The sequence below is a fragment of the Scleropages formosus genome, chromosome 3, assembly GCF_900964775.1.
Source record: "Scleropages formosus chromosome 3, fSclFor1.1, whole genome shotgun sequence".
Taxonomy (NCBI): domain Eukaryota; kingdom Metazoa; phylum Chordata; class Actinopteri; order Osteoglossiformes; family Osteoglossidae; genus Scleropages; species Scleropages formosus.
In genome coordinates this window covers 1,002,283-1,022,050 of record NC_041808.1, presented here as the reverse complement: position 1 = coordinate 1,022,050, position 19,768 = coordinate 1,002,283, and the positions used below count along the sequence as shown (strand labels likewise).

The 19,768-nt window shown below is 50.0% G+C and overlaps 1 protein-coding gene across 1 annotated transcript; it reads left to right on the top strand.

Moving 5' to 3' along the window:
- The first annotated feature begins 230 nt into the window (after positions 1-230).
- LOC108924766 (ATP-binding cassette sub-family G member 1-like) lies at positions 231-18,947 on the top strand. Its single transcript, XM_018736318.1, has 15 exons — positions 231-425; positions 1,869-2,106; positions 9,826-9,943; positions 11,779-11,911; positions 12,904-12,954; positions 13,388-13,533; positions 14,615-14,738; positions 14,981-15,095; positions 15,230-15,378; positions 15,476-15,577; positions 15,667-15,835; positions 15,934-16,034; positions 17,180-17,338; positions 17,620-17,738; positions 17,858-18,947. Exons 1-15 carry the CDS (start codon positions 345-347, stop codon positions 18,084-18,086), a joined length of 2,034 nt encoding a protein of 677 aa, XP_018591834.1. The 5' UTR covers positions 231-344; the 3' UTR covers positions 18,087-18,947.
- The last annotated feature ends 821 nt before the right edge of the window (positions 18,948-19,768 follow it).

Here is a 19,768-nt window from a genome sequence, read left to right as displayed (position 1 = left end):
TGTGTTTTGGAACATCCATTCTTTTTTACTGTACTGTGCTGTACCCTCTACCACGATAAAGAGTCGATGTGCCGCGGAGGCGGGCGCATAGCGCTCTTTAAGGACAGTATCGTTTAAGCCCCGCCCCTCGGTTAGCGCGCTCCAATGGCGGGTGGCGAATTGTGTGACGTCAGCGCATAAACAGCCAGTGCAGCGAGCGATTGGCGCTTAAACAATAACAGAGGGAGCTCGTGCCGCACGCGCACCCGGTGCAGCAGCAGGAGGGCGTTTAAAAAGAAAAAGAAAAAGAGTAAAAACACATCATTCGGGCACTGATGCTGTAGGAGCTGCGCTGCGAAAAGCTCATGACCAGAATAAAAAAAATGGCTTGTCTCATGGCAGCCTTTTCCGTGAGCAACACGACGGTGACCAACTCCATCATCATGGTAAGAAACGAGGTGAATTACCGCAACTCACAGGTGGAGGTGGGCAGTGAAAGAGGACTGAGAGAGGAAGTAGTTGCATCATGTATTCACAGAACAGAGCAGTTAGTGTGTGTGTGTGTGTGTGTGTGTGTGTGTGTGTGTGTGTGTGTGTGTGTGTGTGTGTGTGTGTGGGTGGTCCAGCAGCGGGACTCGGAGGGAAACAACGTGTCCGATACGTGATGATGACGGGAGAGACGGATCGTTGTCCCAGTAACAGTGTCGCTCATTTGTTTATTCAATATAATGATGTAATAATAATGTAGCTTTGAATGATACATTTCTCTTTGTACATCAATCATCTCTCGAGTCCACAGGAAACTGTAACTGTTACTTTGTTTTCTCTCTCGAGTCTCTTTACACCTTTTCCACCAGTGCAGGTTTACAGAGTATGAACAGCTCAAAAAACTCTTTCTTCTCCTTCTTCTTCTTCTTCTTCTTCTTCTTCTTCTTCTTCTTCTCTGTCCATCACTTTGTGTGAAATGACCACAGAAGGTTACAGATGAACACTGAAAAACTGCTGAAACTGATCATTTTGAGTCATTGTGCAAATTGCACTTTATTTCTTGGTCGGATTCACTTTATAATTGCGACTTTGAACATTTCTAATTTAGTTTAATTTTTAAATGAAGGCTGTGCTCTATTCGAGCTCCATTTGTCCACACGCTCGCTCTTAGTCCCCATGGTCCAGGCCCCGATAATCTGTGTCCCACAGTAACCCCCCCACTCCCGCCTTATACCCCCAGAAAGGGATTAAACTGCTGCCTCTTTTATTTCTGGACTCTCCAAACAGTGCACCAAATAACAGCTTTATTGCGCTCAGCCCAGGCCTGGATATGTGTTTCCAGTGGCTTTGCACTTTCGCCTGGTGCAGATGTATTAAAAATACATACAAAGTGTTTTTCCTTCACTGCTCAACGAAACATGTGTTAAACGAGCACTTGTGACAACATATGAAACGGGATTTAAAAAGCAAAAAAGGGAAAAAAAAACTTTTAATGTTCTTCCACTTTGCAAGTCAAGTGTTCAGGCAAGAGGTCGATAATCCGAAGGAGGCAGTAGATCGGGGGAACAAGGGACGGGTTCGGGGAAGGCGTTCAGGAACAGGAGATGGCTGGAGAAGGTCGCTAATGAGGAAGCAGATCAAGGTTCCGCATCAGCTGGTTGTCCGACGCAGCCTTTTATGCTGCGGTCTGCGTTGAGTCACAGGTGTTCCGTGTTGGTCCGAAGGTGTGGGCGTGGCAAAGTGGGCACTGTTAAAAAACATTTTTTTTAGATTTAGTTTTTTTTCTCTTTATATAAATAAATAGAATATTCTGGAGTGCATGTAATGTACATGTACGGCATGAAGCATTTATATCTCTGCATTCCTTTTGGTTTCTGTTTTTTCTTTGATGGTTTTCCCAGAACACCAACGGACCCCCTGATCTCATGCTGGACCCCCGGACTGTGTGTGTGTCCATTGACGAAGTGATGAACACCGGGAGCCAACACACGCCGTTGCTGCAGGGCCACTTGAAGAAGGTGGAGAACAGCCTCACCGAAGCGCAGCGCTTCTCCTACTTGCCGCGGCGGCCTGCTGTCAACATCGAATTCCACGAGCTCTCCTACTCTGTGCCCGAAGGAGCGTGGTGGAGGAAGAAAGGTACGCCGCGGGCCTTACGGTGAAGCCGTATCCACTTCATAGCTCGGTATCGTTAATATACTGGAGTGTTTAATCCGGCTGGGGATGGAGCGGCTTTGGAAAAGGTGCTTCCCTCTCTACCTCATGTTTCTCTGTCCTTAACTAAAATGTCATTTGGATGAACGCTTCACGTACAATTTTCTACTCCACCGCAAAAAGGAGAAGAGAATTTGCATATTACACGGAGCCCACGTAAGGGCAGAAATCGGTACGTTCCATTTGTTCAGTGCGATGGTGGCAAAAGTGGCCCGAAAGTGTTGAAGTGAAGCACTTGGTAGCTCACAAGGTCTGTTGTCTTTTAGGGTGTCTGTGATCTTTGCATTAATCGAAAGTGTGGTCCAGTCACACACATACACGTATGTAGATATGGATATAAACGAGCTAAAACCCATCCAGAACGACACACATTAACCAGGAAGACTGTGCACTAAGGCAGAAATAAATCACAGGATGCAAATGAATATGCAGAAGAAGCCCGTTAGATTGTTACTGTGCACAGATTTGTAGGAGACAATGTTTCTAGCAGGAGAACAGTAACTCCTTCTGCCTCCGGTACATTCCACACACACACACACACACACACACACACACACACACACACACACACACACAGAGCAGTCCAGGAACGCAGAGCAGTGAGACTCCTGCGAACAACATGCAATCGTATCGCGTTACATCCCGACATTGTTGGACGCCTCTTACATAATCACTGCCATTGTGTCCTGCGCACAAGCGGTGTTTGTTACTCGCCGTTCCTCAACGCTGTGTTAAATTTCACCACCATTTCACACCAAAAAGATGTGGGTGATGCCTGCAGGAATATCACATTTCCAGCTGCTGAGCTGTGTATTTTAACACACCGCATACTTCTGCGTGTTCCCTGTATACAATCTGTGCACACGCTCGTACTTACGCAGCCGCGCAGGTCTCCGAAATATCGCAATGTTGTGAAATATGAGTTGCGTATCCAAAATATTCCCCGAATGCAAAATATACATGGAGCACGTAGAAGGACTTTCATAATAGCCCTATGAATGGATTTGTTCCCGTCACCGGTGTGTTGTGACTGTAAAAGAGAGTAACTTGACTCGTGACCCTACTGTGTGTAGCCTCGGCGTGAGATCTGGGTGCTGCTACTGGTTGGGATACGGTACAAGGAGGTGAACAGAGCATCAGAGAGAGCACCGAGTCGCCACTGTGTAAGCACCCTCGCGGTAAAGGTAACGCATAAAGTTCAGCCTCGCCCTTCGGCCTTTCACCTCCGACACCGGCCTGCGCTTTACAGCACGTACAGTATAGCATGCATCAGTACTGCTTCTCGAGGGAACTGAGACCCGGTGTCCGGCACCGTTTTGCGGGAGTACGGCATTACGAGTTACCGCGACAGGACAGGCGGGAGCTCTTCTTTGCCGGACGTCGAGTCCTGACCCGTGTCTGCGATGGATGTTGCGCTGATGATGTAACAGCACAGCTGGCTCATCTGCTCCAGCGGTTCTCCGCCGAAGGGCTTTCGCTCAGGCCGGCGAAGCAGGCTTTCCGTAGCGCTGGGGAAAGTTCCAGCACCGAACAGTTGGGGAATGGTCGAGCTGGGGAACAAGCTCTGTATCTGCTGCTCTCTTGCTTGTTATTGCTGCTCATACAGGAGTCTCGTCGTGGGCTTCGAACCTCTGTTTCCTGGGAGACGCAACGCAACAGCCGATCCATACGATTCCATATTCCAACATTGTCGAACATACCGACATTTTCCCATTTATTGTTTCCTTTTAATTGTACTCTTTCCGCTTGTTTGCTTTTAAGTATTTGCTCGTTTCACAGTGAACGCGATCCCATGTCCGGCTGTTAGTTGACAGGAAAACGGATCCAGACGGTCGGAGTGAGACGCCGGATTAGTTCAACTCACTTCCACAGTGTTTACAGCTCGTCTGTAGTGAGAAAAAGGCCCAAGTCTTACGTCAACTTTTTTAACACTCCTCTATCAATCACCGATAATCTCCGTCATCATGATTTTATTGGCTGTATGGATAATAAAGCAAACTGAACGCAGACAGATGCTGCCGAAGGTTGTTACGAGTTAATAAAAGATAATAAAACGTAACTCCTCGAACGTAGAGGGCATTACATTTAGCGATGCTTTTCTCCAAAGCAACTTACACTGTTAAAGTTACAATTATTTCCCCATTTATACAGCTGGGTAATTTTACTGGAGTAATTTAGGGTAAGTACCTTGCTCAAGGCTACTACAGCTGGAGGTGGGATTCGAACTGACGCCCTTCAACATGTTTTCCGTCCAGTCTAATAAAAGATTTGAGCCGCCAGCTCCCTGCGCTTCCCTGTTTGTTTCAGCTATTGCCCCGTGATACACAGTCACACTTAGTCATTGATGAGCCGTGTCTTTGCTGGCGGCGCTACGCCCTGCGCCACATCTGAAGGTCAGCGCATCATTTTTGTGCTTCTTTATTGTTTACTTCGGCCGTGTTCACGTGCAGAGTTCCCCGAAAGCAGGACTTCCAGAAATCTTCTTGGCAAAAGTCAAAGTCACACCAGTTTTACTTGTGCATGTTAAAATCGAACGAACGTACTTTACCATTTCCCTCAAGCACATTAAATCCACATGTGCACCTAGGTGTGGATCCAGATTCTGTAACGATGAATTTGTGTGTGTGTGTGTGTGTGTGTGTGTGTGTGTGTGTGTGTGTGTGTGTGTGTGTGTGTGTGTGTGTGTGTGTTAACATGCACTCCACTGATGGAAAGCGGCCACCCTCAGTGACTTTTGGACTCCAACCACACTAAGAGTTGCTTACCCTCTCCCAAGAGCTTCGATGATCTTTTCTCATGTGGCGGTTCCAGGTTTGCAACTTTCCGCTGTGTCCCCGTATCCATGAATGTGCTTCAGAGAGTGGGAACAAACACACACGTGGGGCAGTACAGTGGCACAGCAAGTAGTGCTGCTGTCTCACAGCGCCTGGGTGGTGTGAGAGGACATGGGTTCCATGCCCGCTCAGTCTGTGTGTAGTTTGCATGTTATCTGGGTGCTCTGGTTTCCTCCCACATTCCAAAGACATGCTGTTCAGGTTCCTCCAGAGTGTGTTTCACTGATGTACGGATGAGTGACCCAGTGTAAGTAGTGTATCTAGCAGTGTAAATCACCTTAGTGTTTGGGCTGATAACACTACATAGAGTTCATTGGAAGTCGATTTGGAGAAAAGCGTCCGCTAAATAAATAAATGTAAACAAGGAGGGACAGGGTAGAAGTTGCTACCAAAGTATCGGTGGGGCTCGAGGCCTGTCGAATGCGCCCGGTGAGTGTAGGACTGGGGGTGGGTCGCTGTCCATCATCCCCAGGCGAGGCCCAAGGTCACCAAGACCCTCAGTCTCCTGTGTGCTGTGTTGGCTGCTGCTCTCCTGTTTCAGCAAACGATGGGAGCGCAGCGCTCTGTAAATGGCTCAAAGCACCCAACTGCAGCACGTGACACCGTACACTGCATCTCCAGCGATATTTAATCCTCACGCTCAGCTGAGACGTAATGCTCTTTATTTGTCATTTCGGGGAAATATACGTCCGTGTAAAGAGCTTTAGGCACAAAGGAACACCCATGTAGTCAGAGTGTCACCCCTCAAATAACAGGCTTCCATACAATGAAAAAGTAAAAACACCGAATACTGCAGATATACCAACATTCACTTTCTTCATACAAGCTTATGATTCTTATAGCGCCATTTCTGCCCATTTCACTTTGCCAATGGCTGTAAAAAGCCCTGCTGTGAGAACCCAGTGGCCTCTGCGCCGTGTTACCGCAGCAGCCTTGTTTTTAAAAAGCAACGGACTTTTCTTTCCCTCTGTCTCTAAACTGGTACGAGGACAGAAAGTTGGCTGAAGCAGAGTTAAAACGTTACAATCGCGGCCTTTAAAAACACGTGAGCGACTTTCTTCCGGTGCTTTTGCAGAACTCGTAGACACCACGCTCCCTTTGAACGGCTGCTGTGACCCCCCCATCACCCCACCGAGTTCACAATCTCAGTTCGAAACGAGCAAAAGGGTTCGGCGTTTAAGACCCAGATAAAAGACGCAGCGAGCCGCACGGCTGCCGCGGACGAGGAGCCTTTCGTTTTTCATCGAGAGAGGAAGCGAGCGCTCCGCGGTGAAGCACTTTTCGCAATGAGAGCCTCGCAATTTAAACACGAGCTGTTCGGCAGCAGCACGCAGCAGCCGCTTTCTTGAAAACATTTGCGCTTATTCGTGCAGCCAGTGCTTTTCTCCACAGCAGCGTAGAATGCGGAGCTGCCGCCCGTAATTTTACCCACTGACGCGTGTGTTTGTTATTATTAGCTATGTAGAATAAGGACTTTGCTCAGTGTCAAAGGAGGAGGGATTCAGAGCTGGGACCTCCGGCAGCGGCGGCTCTGACCGCTATGATACCTACCTCCCCCGTAAAAGATACCCCCGGGAATCCAGGAATAAGGTAAAAAAGATCAGACTTTAGCACGACTTCACTTTCCTCGGTTGTCAGGTCAGGTTTTCCTCAACAGCGAGGAGCTCAGCGCTTCTTTTCTTCAGCTGGCATTTCTATCGTGTTAAAATACGACAAAATCCCTGAAAATATCACATTAAAGAAAAAGCTAAAAGAATGCGAGGAAAAAGTGAAATCGGACATTTTCACGTTCTCAGTCTCGTGCGCAACGATATTTGATATTTTGGTGTTTTAAGTGACGTCGGGTGAGAGCCGCCTGCCTCGCCTGCCTCACCTTCCTGACGCACACAGTCCACCGAGGCGGCGCCGGTCCTTCGTCGCTGGGGTTCGGGAACGTTGCTTTCAGGGGGTAACGGGAGAAGGTGAACCACCACGGGAGAGGAAACGAACAGAGACGGGCCTGACTGAGCACAGTTCTTCCACCGAGGCAACGAAGGAGCCCAGCGTCCTCCCTGGGTTTGGATCTTCTCATCCTGTTTTCTAATTGCCGTTCAGGCCAGTCTTTCACCCGCTTCCCGAGTGACCGTTTTAGCCGAGTCACGGATGACTGTGCCGTTGCCTCCCGTAACATGTTAGCTGGCAAAAGGTTTTTTTTTTTAACCACGCACACACACATGCACACGCGTCGTCTGAAACCGCTTGTCCCATTCGGGGTCGCGGAGAACCGGAGCCTAACCCGGCAACACAGGGCGCAAGGCTGAAGGAGGAGGGGACCAACCCGGGACGAGACGCCAATCCATCACAAAGCACCCCAAGCGGGACTCGAACCCAAGACCCACTAGAGAGCAGGACCCGGCCAGGGCCAAACCCGCCGCGACCCCTCCTGTTTGGAAATCGCTGATTACGATACATGCCGTCTGTTCCCATTACCTGCTTATCCCACAGAAAATGTGATTATGAACCCGTTCATGTGTACTGAGTTCCTAACTGATGCACTATATTCTACGAATGGATTTTTGTGTACGCATTTCATTCATGTTTGTTCATCCAGACTTTACTGTGCTTTGCCTCTTTACACTGTCAATATTTGTACAAATGGATGGTTTGTTTCCCATCATTAGCAGTTGATCAGTGAGGGCCTCATTACTGCATCATTGCGACTCAAAAACAGTGCATCATTTATAGCATCATACATTTCACTTCAGAACATAAACCTGTAATTTAGTTTAATCTCCAGCAATAAGTGAAATGAAGTGGTGGACAGCACTAGCGGTGTAAGTCACCGCGGTAAATAAGGTGTGTGGGCTGATAACACTGCATAGAGTTCATTGGAAGTCGCTTTGGAGAAAAGCCTCTTGCTAAATAAGTAAATGTGAATTAAATCCTTGAATACGTGTTCCGTTCCATTTTGTGTTTTGACTGCGATAGCAGTAATTAACTTGAGGAAAGGTCCATTGTTATTCGCCTGCAGGGTTAAATAGGATGATACTAATTGTAAAATAACGCAAACAATAATTAATACGCGATCAGCTGAACGGTTGAAGGAAAAAAGGGAAAAAAGGTATCAAGACAATTGATTATCCCTTGGCAAGTGCAGGACTCTAATGTCTTTGGTGACATTTGCACTTTAAAATTACTACATAAAGCAGCAGAGTAGCATGTAAAGATCGGTCATTGGCTGTTTTACACACATATCTGTCTTCTCCTCTGATTAATAATGAGATGAAATGATGATGCTGGGAATATTATGGCACCCAGGTTTCTGCGAAGGGTCTGTGGGCAGCTGGGCTCTGTGACTCCATCTAAACCACTGGGGGCAGTTGTCCAGGGCAGGTGTGTGTGTGTGTGTGTGTGTGTGTGTGTGTGTGTGTTATTTTAAATGAGCTTTAATTTTAATGCCATTTAGTTAATGGAAGCGTTGAAGTCGTACAGCGAGACTCCCACAGAGCCTGAACCCTAAATCAGTCGAAGGGCTTTCTGTTATAAAGCTTGTATCGTGTCCATGATAAAAGCTGAAAGTGGCCAGAAGCCGACAAACACTGCACAGGTTCATATGAATTTGAATGCTGTTAGAAGTTAATAAAAAATAATTTCTATTATTTTGACGAAACCTAACAAGTGCGTGAAGCGAGGGAAATCTGTGTTCTTCAGCTCTCGTCGATTCCGACTCAGCTTTGAGAAGCATTTCGGATTTAAGGACAAATCAAGTTACGAACGAACCTCTTGTCACAATTGCGTTTGTAAGTTGAGGAGCCGGTTTATTGCTTTTCTGAAGTACTGCCGAGTGAAAACCACGGCCTGAACGTTTGTCCTCGGTGACGTGCGCCGCTAGGCATGCCGGGGATTTGCTCGGTGTGGCACAGGCTGTTCGCACATACGGTACTTACAGACACGGCTGTCCTCCTCCTTGACCTCTACGACCTCTGTGCGGCTGCCACGAGCTGAGCTGTCTGATTCGGGGACGGTCACTAGTGTGCGCACGTGTGTGTGTGTGTGTGTGTGTGTGTGTGTGGCGGGAGGAGCCGTGCAGGGAACAAATCCCCCCTGTAAGAGGACAGGAAGGTTGCAGGTATTTGCGTATCGCTCTGGCAGGTCAGAGGGGAGATCCAATTAGAGCAGCCCTGCGAAGCACTGGAATCACCGGGATTACGGCCCTGCTGGAGCCGCCGGATAAACGGCGGGTTACTGTCGGACATTCCCGCTCGTCGTTGTCCTCGGAGCCCCGTCAGCTCTGGGGTTCCAGACGTTTGCTCGCTTGCATCGACGTTTATTCATTTATATGACGCGTCTCTCCAAAGCGACTTACGGTGTCGGTTCACTGACACTGATTTACCCCTCTGTACAGCTGGGTAGTTCTTTACTGGAGTAACTCAAGGTAAGTACTTCGATCAGGGGGTGGTATTCAAACCCGGGTCCTTCGAGTCCAAAGGTGGTGACTCTAACCGCTACGCCCCCTGCTGCCGGACTCCAACGTTGAGGTAAATGAATTCATAACTCAGAGAACTGTGGAATCCTTCCCCGCCCCATCCGCATAAATGTTGGCAGCGATACGATTCGGTTCAAGGCTTTTCGCGCCCACTTGTGTTTGCATGAGCTTCCCGGTGGCAGAGACGGAGGTCGCAGCAGCCGATCGGCGAAACGCCGAGCGCGCCGGGCCAGGAGGCAAGTGTGTCCTGTAGGGAAGAACAAAGAGCTCTGTGAGCACACCCCCCACCCCACCCATGGAGAACATCGTTACCCAGAGTTCCTCTCCTTTCGTCTTGGGTTTCAGGTTACAAGACCCTTCTGAAAGGTATCTCGGGGAGCTTCACCAGTGGCGGCCTGGTTGCCATCATGGGTCCCTCGGGAGCCGGAAAGTCTACTCTGATGAACATTCTGGCCGGTTACAGGTGAGCGAGAGCTGCAGGTGAAGTCTTACATCCCAAGGCAGGTGAGGTGCAGGTTCTCACTGAGTCCAGAAGACAGGACAGCGCACAGACTGCCTCTTAGCCGACACGTGAGCTCCTCAGCTTGCAAACGCACCTGGCACCAGGGTCATCTTGTGTGAATTTTAGTGTGTGAATAGGTAAGAGTGTGTGTGTGTGTGTGTGTGTGTGTGTGTGTGTGCGTGGCTGTCCTGTGGTAGACTGGCACGATGTCCAAGGTGTACCCCCCCTTCAGCGTTGCTCCCAGTGCTTCCAGGATAGACTCCAGTTCACTGCATCCCTGCTCAGGACAAGCAGTTATCGAAACTGGATGGACAGCTTTTTTCTATAGATAGATATACACAGACATGAGCGATAATATAGATATAGATATAGACATACTAGATAGATATAGGCAGAGATATAGATATAGATATACTAGGTACTGTAGATACAGGCATAGATATAGATATAGCTACAGATATCGATACAGATAGGTAGATAGGGGACTCATCCTGCCAGAAAGTGAACAAACACTGTTTGCGATGATGGGGCTGAGCGATGCAACGCGTACCGGGCTTTCCTCCAACTGGCAGCGCGTCACAGCAACCGGAGCCACGTGGAGACGCCTGTCCAGCTGGCACACCTTCTGCGAAGGACAGCAGTGCAGCTACTTGCTGATCCTTGACCAGAGCAGCAGAACGGGTGGATGGTATTACCTTCACTGTGCAGCAGCAGGGATCCAGCTAAAGAAACAAGTGAGATCGTGGCAGAGGGTCAGTGGAGAAAATGTGAAATCCACCCAGACTGAGCGGGGATCGAACCCATATCCAAGCGCGCGGCCCCGGATCCGTGAGACACCAGCGCTGCCCGCTGCACCGCCGTGCGGCCTTCTTCAGTTACACTTTGGCTCGTGCTGCGTTCCGTTCTCGCCCCCCACGAGCCCTCATTTGGTAGTTCCAGCTGTTATAAGGTCGGTGATCATGTCCCCGTTTGGACCGTCCACTGAGTGTCAGTTCGCCCACGTTGTCTCCGCTCCTTTCTTCTTCTATTGCATTTATTTTCATTATGGGTTCGTTAATATGGTTTAATATACGGACAGTGTGTATGTTTCCTTTGTGAGTCCCCAGCGAATCAGCCGTCAGTCCCCTAAACCCTCCACGCAGTTTTCTAGAGCAGCTACAGGACATTTTTATTATTTATTCATTTCACTGAGCCCTCAACAGCTTACAACCTGTTTATACGGCTGGGTAATTTTTACCACATCAGTTCAATGTAAGTACCTTGGTCAAGGCTCCTGCAGCAGGAAGTGGGATTCGAACCTGGGTTCTTTGAGGAGAAGGTGGGAGCTGTAACCACTGCGCCACCTGCTGCCCGGATACAAAGTGATCATCGCAGAGGCTGTGGAAGTCGGTGGCGGAGAGCCGGTCTGCCAGCAAAAAGAGAAAAGTGTCTGCTCGATGAATGCATAATGTAAATGCATAATGTAAATGCAATGTAAATGCAATGTAAATGCATACTTCCCAGCGTTCCGAAGCATTGCTATATTATGTTGCTCTTACTTCTGATTTTCCTGCACTTGGAATCTCTACAAAATGGCTTAAATTACCTACTGACTGGAGCGTCTTTGAAACGTGTCGCTGTTTGCTGAATCCACCGGTCATCGTGCTGTTCGCCGGCCCGTTCAGGTGATGTCACTTCCTCGCGTCGGGGACCGAGCGCGAAGGTTTTCCCTGTGACAGCGACGGGTGCCGTGCGCTCGCCCCGCTTCCCTCTGCTCTGCGTGTGTCTCAACGGCTCATCTCTGTGTCCCTTCGCAGAGAAACGGGTATGAAGGGGGAGATCCTGATCAACGGGCAGCCCCGTGACCTGCGCTCCTTCCGCAAGGTCTCCTGTTACATCATGCAGGACGACATGCTGCTGCCGCATCTCACGGTGCACGAGGCCATGATGGTACGAGCAGATTCCGCCCGCAGAGGGCTTCCCGCTACGGAGGCGCGCTGGGAAGCGCAGCAGGATCCCAGACAGGGGTCCCTTCCTGCCTCCAGACGGTCCGCTCGGCAGGGTGATGCGATGACGCGATGTAAATTACGGGCGCTGGGGCTCCGGGCCGGCTCCTCAACTTACGCAGGGCACAGGGGCCGGAATCGGTTCGTAACTCGATTTGTGCGCAAGTCCAACCGCTGCAGGCGGTCCCCGGATTACGAACGAGTTCCGTGTCCTCGGTCCGTCTTTAAGTCGGGTTTTGACGCAAGTCGGAACACTTCGGTATGTTGGGTATCTAACGTCAGTTTGTCAACTGCTTGTCTTAGTATGTCGTGTATTGTGTACCTTTCTGTGCATAAAAAGCATGAAAGAAACACTTTGGATACACTAAAACATCTTTAATATAACAACACAGTAATAATAATAATAATAATAATAATAATAAATGTTACTACAGTATTTCTAATAGAGAGCGAGGAGGAGGACAGAGAGAGAATGTGTGTAGGTATAAAAAACAAAGAAACTTTAATGTTCGATTTTCCAGTGTTTGTTGGCGTTTCACCTTTTCACTTTCTTTTCTTTAATCCATCACATTTACGCTTTGGTGACATGGCTAGGAAGGTAAAAACAAAAAAAAAAGCGAAATACAGTAATACAGGAGACACCGTTAACAGTTTGTAACTCGAGGACCCCGCGAAACAGCAGAAAAATACAGTATTATTGTGGCGCCGATGTTCCAGACTCCAGTAGAGGTAGCAGCGGGACGTTGTTTGGGAAACGATGGTGGTGGTTCGCTCCGTTCGCTGGATTTCAACCTCCTTCCTTCCCAGAGTGGCCCCAGAGCGTTAACCATGTTGTCAGGCAGGAACCGCTTGTTTTTTTTTCTTTTTTCCTTCCTTTTTACAACAACCCTACCTGGCCGTGCGAACAATGGACTCTACCTTTGTGCCGCTTCTCAGGTATCGGCCAACCTGAAGCTGCAGGAGAAGGACGAGGGCCGCAGGGAGATGGTAAGAGGATCCTGAGCGCCACCAACTGTCAGAGAGCCTTCTGCACGCTTTGCGCTCTCACCTGACGCCTGGTTGTGGGGTTTTCGTGCTGCTTCTACGAGGCAGGGGGGAGATCAGTACTTATCCTGCGCTTCTCGTGTTCAGTAACGCCACGTTTTTACCGCACTGTCCGAACTCCGAACTCCAAACGGCAACGGACAATAAGGCCTCTGCAGCCTCCGGTTAAGAGATGAGTTATTCTGTTCTCAGCCCAGGCTTTAATTCTGAGCCTCGGCTTCGTAGCCAGGGACACATCGCCAAGGGCCTTTGTCCCATGTTTACCGTTGGTGCGGTGCCACGGTTCGGCAAGGCAGGGGGCAACTGGGAGGGGACAGCGGAAGTTCTGCAGACTGCGGCGCAGAGGCGTCCTGTGACACAACCAGGTGTGTTTCAGGTGAGGGAGATCATGATGGCGCTGGGGCTCCTGGCGTGCGCCAAGACGCGCACGGCCAACCTCTCTGGGGGACAGAGGAAGCGTCTGGCCATCGCGCTGGAGCTCGTCAACAACCCGCCCGTCATGTTCTTCGACGAGCCCACGAGGTACGCTCGCACCCCCTCCCCCGCGCCCGATCCGATGGGGAAACGCCGTGACCGTTCGGAACACGGCCTTTTACGTTGAGCCCGAGGCCCTGTGAAGAGTCTTCCCCTCTCGCAATACTATCTATCTGTGAATTCGTCCATCTGTCCGTCCATCCATCCATCCATCCATCCAACCATCCATCCAACCATCTTTTCCATAACCCTCTTTCCAAAGCCTGTCAGAGTTTTCAGGGGACACTTTGTTTGCGTGTCAAACACATGAGCACACGCCAGATTGTACGTGGTTGCGTGTGACGGAGACACTTCACCTGCCCCCTGGCACATGTCTCAGTGACCTCTCTTTTTAATAACCAGATAATACAGCTTGTCCAAACTAATCGGGCACTTAATCGCACCTTGACAGGATCTCAGACATGGCACCTAGTAACCCGGTAACCCAGAATTCACTAGGTCAACTGAGGCATCGAGGAGGTCAGGGAACGGCCGCCTTTAAACAAGGGGTTTCTGAAAAGTTTGGCATTCTACTGATCATTTACCCCCTTCATGCTACAGTGGTGTAGGAATGAAGAAAACGACATAATTTCTTCACAGTAATGAAGATTCTCATAGAATCCGTTACGCTGCTTACGTCTATGGATGCATTTCGATTGTTACTGATGTAAAATTTGTTCCACGACTCATTCAAACTGTTGCGATATTTAAAACGGAACCATTAAATTATTCTTAAATTCTACTGTGATGGAACATTGTAAAGGGACCAGTGAGGAATAATCGTTCATGTTTTCCAGGCAAAATATCCACGGTGATATCCGTCCACAAAAGTCATAATAACTGACGACATGGACTCGTATTTAAAGAAATGCCATTTGGCCCGTGAGCATCCTTTATATCCATGAGCAGCTCACCTGCTGTCATTGCTCACTGTATCACTTTAGACAACATTGTCTCGTACGTATATTTCACGAGCGGCGGTCATTTCTGTTGTACGGATCATAGAAGTGGACGGGTCAATGGGAGATAAATGAAGGCTCTCGGCTCGGATCGCTCTCCGTGACCGAGGTCGTCTCTCTGTCGCCTGCAGCGGTCTGGACAGTTCCTCCTGCTTCCAGGTGCTCTCGCTGTTGAAGGCTCTGGCTCGGGGCGGACGGACCATCATCTGCACCATCCACCAGCCCAGCGCCAAACTCTTCGAGCTCTTCGACAAGGTAACTTCTTGAAAGACGCTTGAAATGACACGTGCGGCATCCATCGGCATACGGCCGCTTTGCTTAATTATCTCTACGGTCAATACGAGAGGGATAACAGAGACATGCTCCGTTCTGTAAAAGTCTCAGATAATGAATGAAAAATGCACCAAAGCTTCTATCGTGACATTGTTATTAACTTGGAGCCGCATTAAAACTATAGCGCCGCTGCTCCGTTAGTCTGACGCACTTTTTTCCCGCAGCTCTACGTGCTGAGTCAAGGCCAGTGCATCTACCGAGGGAAGGTCTCGAACCTTGTGCCCTACCTCCGTGAGCTGGGGCTCAACTGTCCCACGTACCACAACCCTGCTGACTTCGGTAAGGAAATTGGATCGGCTCAGACGCGCAACGCTAAGGGTCACTGTAAAAGTACCGCACTTGCGGCAAAGTGAGGAGAGGGACGTGTGCCGCTGCCTTTTGGGGTCGGTCTGAAGCTGCGTTCCACGCTGCAGTGATGGAGGTCGCCTCCGGGGAGTACGGGGACCAGACGGCCAGGCTGGTGAAGGCCGTGCGGGAGCGGAGGAGCGAGAAGGATTTCAAGACGGAGATCCATAAGAACGGGCCCCTCAACCCGTTCCTCTGGCATCGACCATCCGATGAGGTGAGGTCAGGTGACGAACGCGCGACACGAGACGCGCGGTGACTGCGAAACCCGTATCTCTCCACGTGTCCTCACCTGAGCTCTGTGCTGCGCCCAGGACTGCTCCTCCAAAGAGGGCTGCCACAGCTTCTCTGCCAGCTGCCTCACTCAGTTCCGCATCCTGTTCAGGAGGACGCTGCTCAGCATCACGAGGGACTCGGTGAGGGAGACCGTCCGCCCCCTGCCGGCCGCCGCGTTCCGGTCCCGTCGAAATGCCTTCGATGCCTGACGATGTGCTTTGTGTGTCAGGTGCTCACTCACCTGCGCATCACCTCCCACATTGGGATCGGCGTCCTCATTGGACTCCTCTATCTGGGCATCGGCAACGAGGCCAAGAAAGTGCTCAGCAACTCCGGCTTCCTGTTCTTCTCCATGCTCTTCCTCATGTTCGCCGCTCTCATGCCCACCGTGCTGACATGTGAGCAGAGCTGTACGGGAGCGGCGTCTTTTCGAAGGAAGGGCCAGTAGGGCGTGTCTCACACCTAAACGCCTCTGCTCCCTCCCTTCTTGTCGTAGTTCCGCTGGAGATGGGGGTGTTTCTGCGAGAGCATCTCAACTACTGGTACAGCCTGAAGGCCTACTACCTGGCGAAGACCATGGCTGACGTTCCCTTCCAGGTACCACGCAGACCGCTGCCCTGCCGGACACGTCCGCTTTCAGCGTCGGTAGAGCAGGACAGAAGGAGCACATCGGTACATCAGATCCCCCGTGTTCGACCGCAGCTGAGGCTGGGCGTCTGCGTTAAACTCCCTTTCTTCAAAAATGGAATCGCTGACACAAACAGTAAAAGCTCAGCAGTATAGATATACTGCACCACGATTTATTCATGCGTCAGAATCTGGAAAAACCTCATACAGAGCTGTAAAAATGTACATTTATTCACTTAGCAGATACTTTTCCCCAAACTGATGTACGGGTGGTTCCCGATTTACGATGGGTTTCGGGGAACGTAACCCCATCGTAAATCGGGGACCACCCGTACATCTCCGAGCAAAATACGAGTTCATCGTATTGAAGGAAGGAGAGCTTTGGATGCAGACATGCGATTCTAAAGTACTGTTAATTTGTTACATTCCACCATATCGACTAGTATACGTTACATGAGTAGCTGCATAAAGGTTTATCCATAATTAAACAAATGGTTCTTAAAATTATTCACCATAAACGTTTCCACGTTTATCAAGCACTTACGAGATGAGGGGAGAAGTGACTCAAAAAGAGGTGAGTTTTGAGACCCTTCTTGAACGTTGAGAGCGATTCAGCAGTTCTGAGCGAGAGGGGGAGGTCATTTCACCACACCGGAGGCAGAACCACAATCCTTCATGCTTTTGGGCCTTTCGTGCGTGGGACCACCAAGCGGGCAGATGTGGAGGGGTGTAGCGAGTGATCGGCTCTTGTAGATATCGAGGAGCAGTCCTGTTGATGGATTTGTAGGCCGTAACCAGGGTCTTAAATTTGATCCGGGCAGCTATAGGAACACAATGGAGAGAGACGGAGGGCACACATAGGAACACTTCGGCAGGTCAAACATGACTTGTATCGTGATACTCTGTATGAGCTGGAGAAGTCTGATGGCAGAGGCCGGAGTTGCAGTGGTCCACGTAGGGTGTCACCATGGTCTGGAACTTTATTTTCTCCATTTTCATCAAGCACTCATTCAATTCAAGGTCACTGCGTTCCAGAGTCTATCCTGGAAATGCAGGGCATGAGACAGGGAGCTCTGTGGATGGGACTCCAGTCTGATGAAAATCTGACCCCACAGGTCGTGTTCCCAGTGTTGTACTGCAGCATCGTCTACTGGATGACCTCACAGCCCCCCGATGCTGTGCGCTTCTTCCTCTTCCTGGCGCTTGGCATCATGACCTCCTTGGTGGCCCAGTCTCTGGGACTGCTGATCGGGGCAGCGTCCAACTCTTTGCAGGTGACCTGCGTCGCGCTGCGGCTCCTTCGCACTCTACGAGTGCTACACACACCTGGGTACCGTTGTGTGTTAATAACCGTACTGACAGTGACGTTTGTTGGGATGACAAACCAGCTGACATTCAGTAAAGTATCTCCATCCATCCATCCATCCGTCCATCCATCCATCCATCCGTCCATCCACCAATCCATCCATCCATCCATCCATCCATCATGAAGAGCCCTGGAGTTGAGGTTCTCTCCTCACCACATCCCTCTCTGTTCTGATTCCCTCTGCTTTAGGTGGCCACGTTTGTTGGCCCGGTGACGGCCATCCCAGTGCTCCTCTTCTCCGGCTTTTTCGTCAGCTTTGACACCATTCCCAAGTACCTCCAGTGGATCTCCTACATTTCGTACGTCAGGCAAGTGAACGCCTTGTTGACACTGATTTCCAGCAACGCACCTTCTGTCCCCGTGACGCGTCTGATGGTCACGTCCACCTGGAGGAACTTAGTTCCGATGACGTCTTTCTCATGTCCAGATATGGCTTCGAGGGAGTCATACTGTCCATCTACGGACTGGGTCGCGAGGACCTTCACTGCGACGAGGACGAGACGTGCCACTTCCAGAAGTCGGAGGCCATCCTCAAAGAGCTGGATGTGGAGAACGCCAAGCTGTACGTGGATTTCGTCGTGCTGGGCGTCTTCTTCGTCACGATCCGCCTCCTCGCCTACTTGGTCTTGCGCTACAAGATCAGCGCGGAGCGGTAGAGCGGCCGAGCGCGGCGGAGCGGACCACCCGACGGTCTCGAGTCACCTCGGCTAGCAGAGGCACCCGTTCCTACTGCGCAAGGCTGCGCTGAACCACAGTAGCATCACATTTAACATGGATTTTAGAAACCTGAGTATCTGCGCACACGTCTCATCTTGGTGTCCTCGGTACACTTGGAACCGGACAGGGTGAGACGCTGTCCTACATGGGCACCCTGCCAGGGTTTGGTGCTCCAGTCTGGAACAAGGTGCCGCTTTCTGCTGATCTCCACGCACTTGCTGTGGTGTCCTACCCCACATTAGAACTGAACGGCAGCGGCGGCTGCGTGGGTCCGACGCTCGGCACGGCGAACGCCGGAGAGCCCCGAGTCTTCTTCGGCGGCGCGTCCACGAAGCCGAGTCCAATGATGAAGACGCACGACCGAGAACCGTAAAGTGAGAGAAGAGAAGAGCCGCACTCTTCGAAATGCCCGAGAGAGCAGCAGCTGCTCTGCAAAACGTACGGGAGCCTGGGAGCAGTTCTTCGAACACTGGTTGCGCTGAATGCTCGAGATCCCGAGTGACTGGCGCCTTTTCGGACTCCTCGGAAAAGTGCGGCGCGTCCCCTCTCGTACTGCGCCCGGTACCATACGTCTCGTGGCCATTAGGACACTCGGATGCACTAAACACATTTTCCCGGAGTGTCGCAGTATGAAGGAGAGCTGTTGCTGCGGTTAATTACCCACCGGTGCCACATCATCTCCTGGCTCAGAGCATTAGTTACACATGGGCCGAAGTGTTAAACCTTAACGCTGAAAGTACACCAAGGAAAAACAGAAAATAATACAAAACACCGCAGCAGTTACTACAGCTCACATTAATGCATTTTACAGAGAAAAACTTACATTTATTCATTTAGCAGAAACTTTTCTCCAAAGCGACATCAGTCTCAGAAAACATCATCATCTGAACCGCTTGTCCCGTATGGGGTCGTGGGGAGCCAGAGCCTAACCTGGCAACGCAGGGCATAAGGCTGGAGGGGGAGGGGACGCACCCAGGACGGGACGCCAGTCCATCGCAAGGCACCCCAAGCGGGACTTGAACCCCCGACCCACCGGAAAGCAGGACCTGGCCCAACCCACTGCGCCACCGCACCCCCCTTTCAGAAAACAGTATTTAAATAAAAATACTGAATCTACCTGTGATTTTTCATGATTTCAAGCAAGAAATGTTAACTGATGTAGCAGCCACAATTCCAAGAAAAAACAGTTTGGATTGTGGTCCTCAAAGAGTTTTGAAAAAGGAAACGCTGGACGATGCGTGTCGAAGGGCTCTCTTCTTCTTGGGCTGTGTGGCGTTTTTACCAAGATATATCGAGTTCGTGTAACATTTACAAAATCACACTTTTTTGTTCTGCTCGTGTATTTGCATTTTAATCGTAATGTATAACAGTGTAGCGTATTAGAGTATGAAAAAAGCACGATTTTAAAGTGTACAGAATTTCCACTTGATTGGTCCACATTATGTATCTGAATGTGTTTTATTTTAAGAGTATAGTTTTAAGTTTATCATTGATATTTTGTGTACATGTACAGAAAGTGAAAAGCACAAGAGCGGGACACACTTTTTTACAGTTCTTGCATGAATATTTGCAGTAATTAATGGTTGTGTCCTTATCACCTAATCCCGTTTTTCACGGTCTG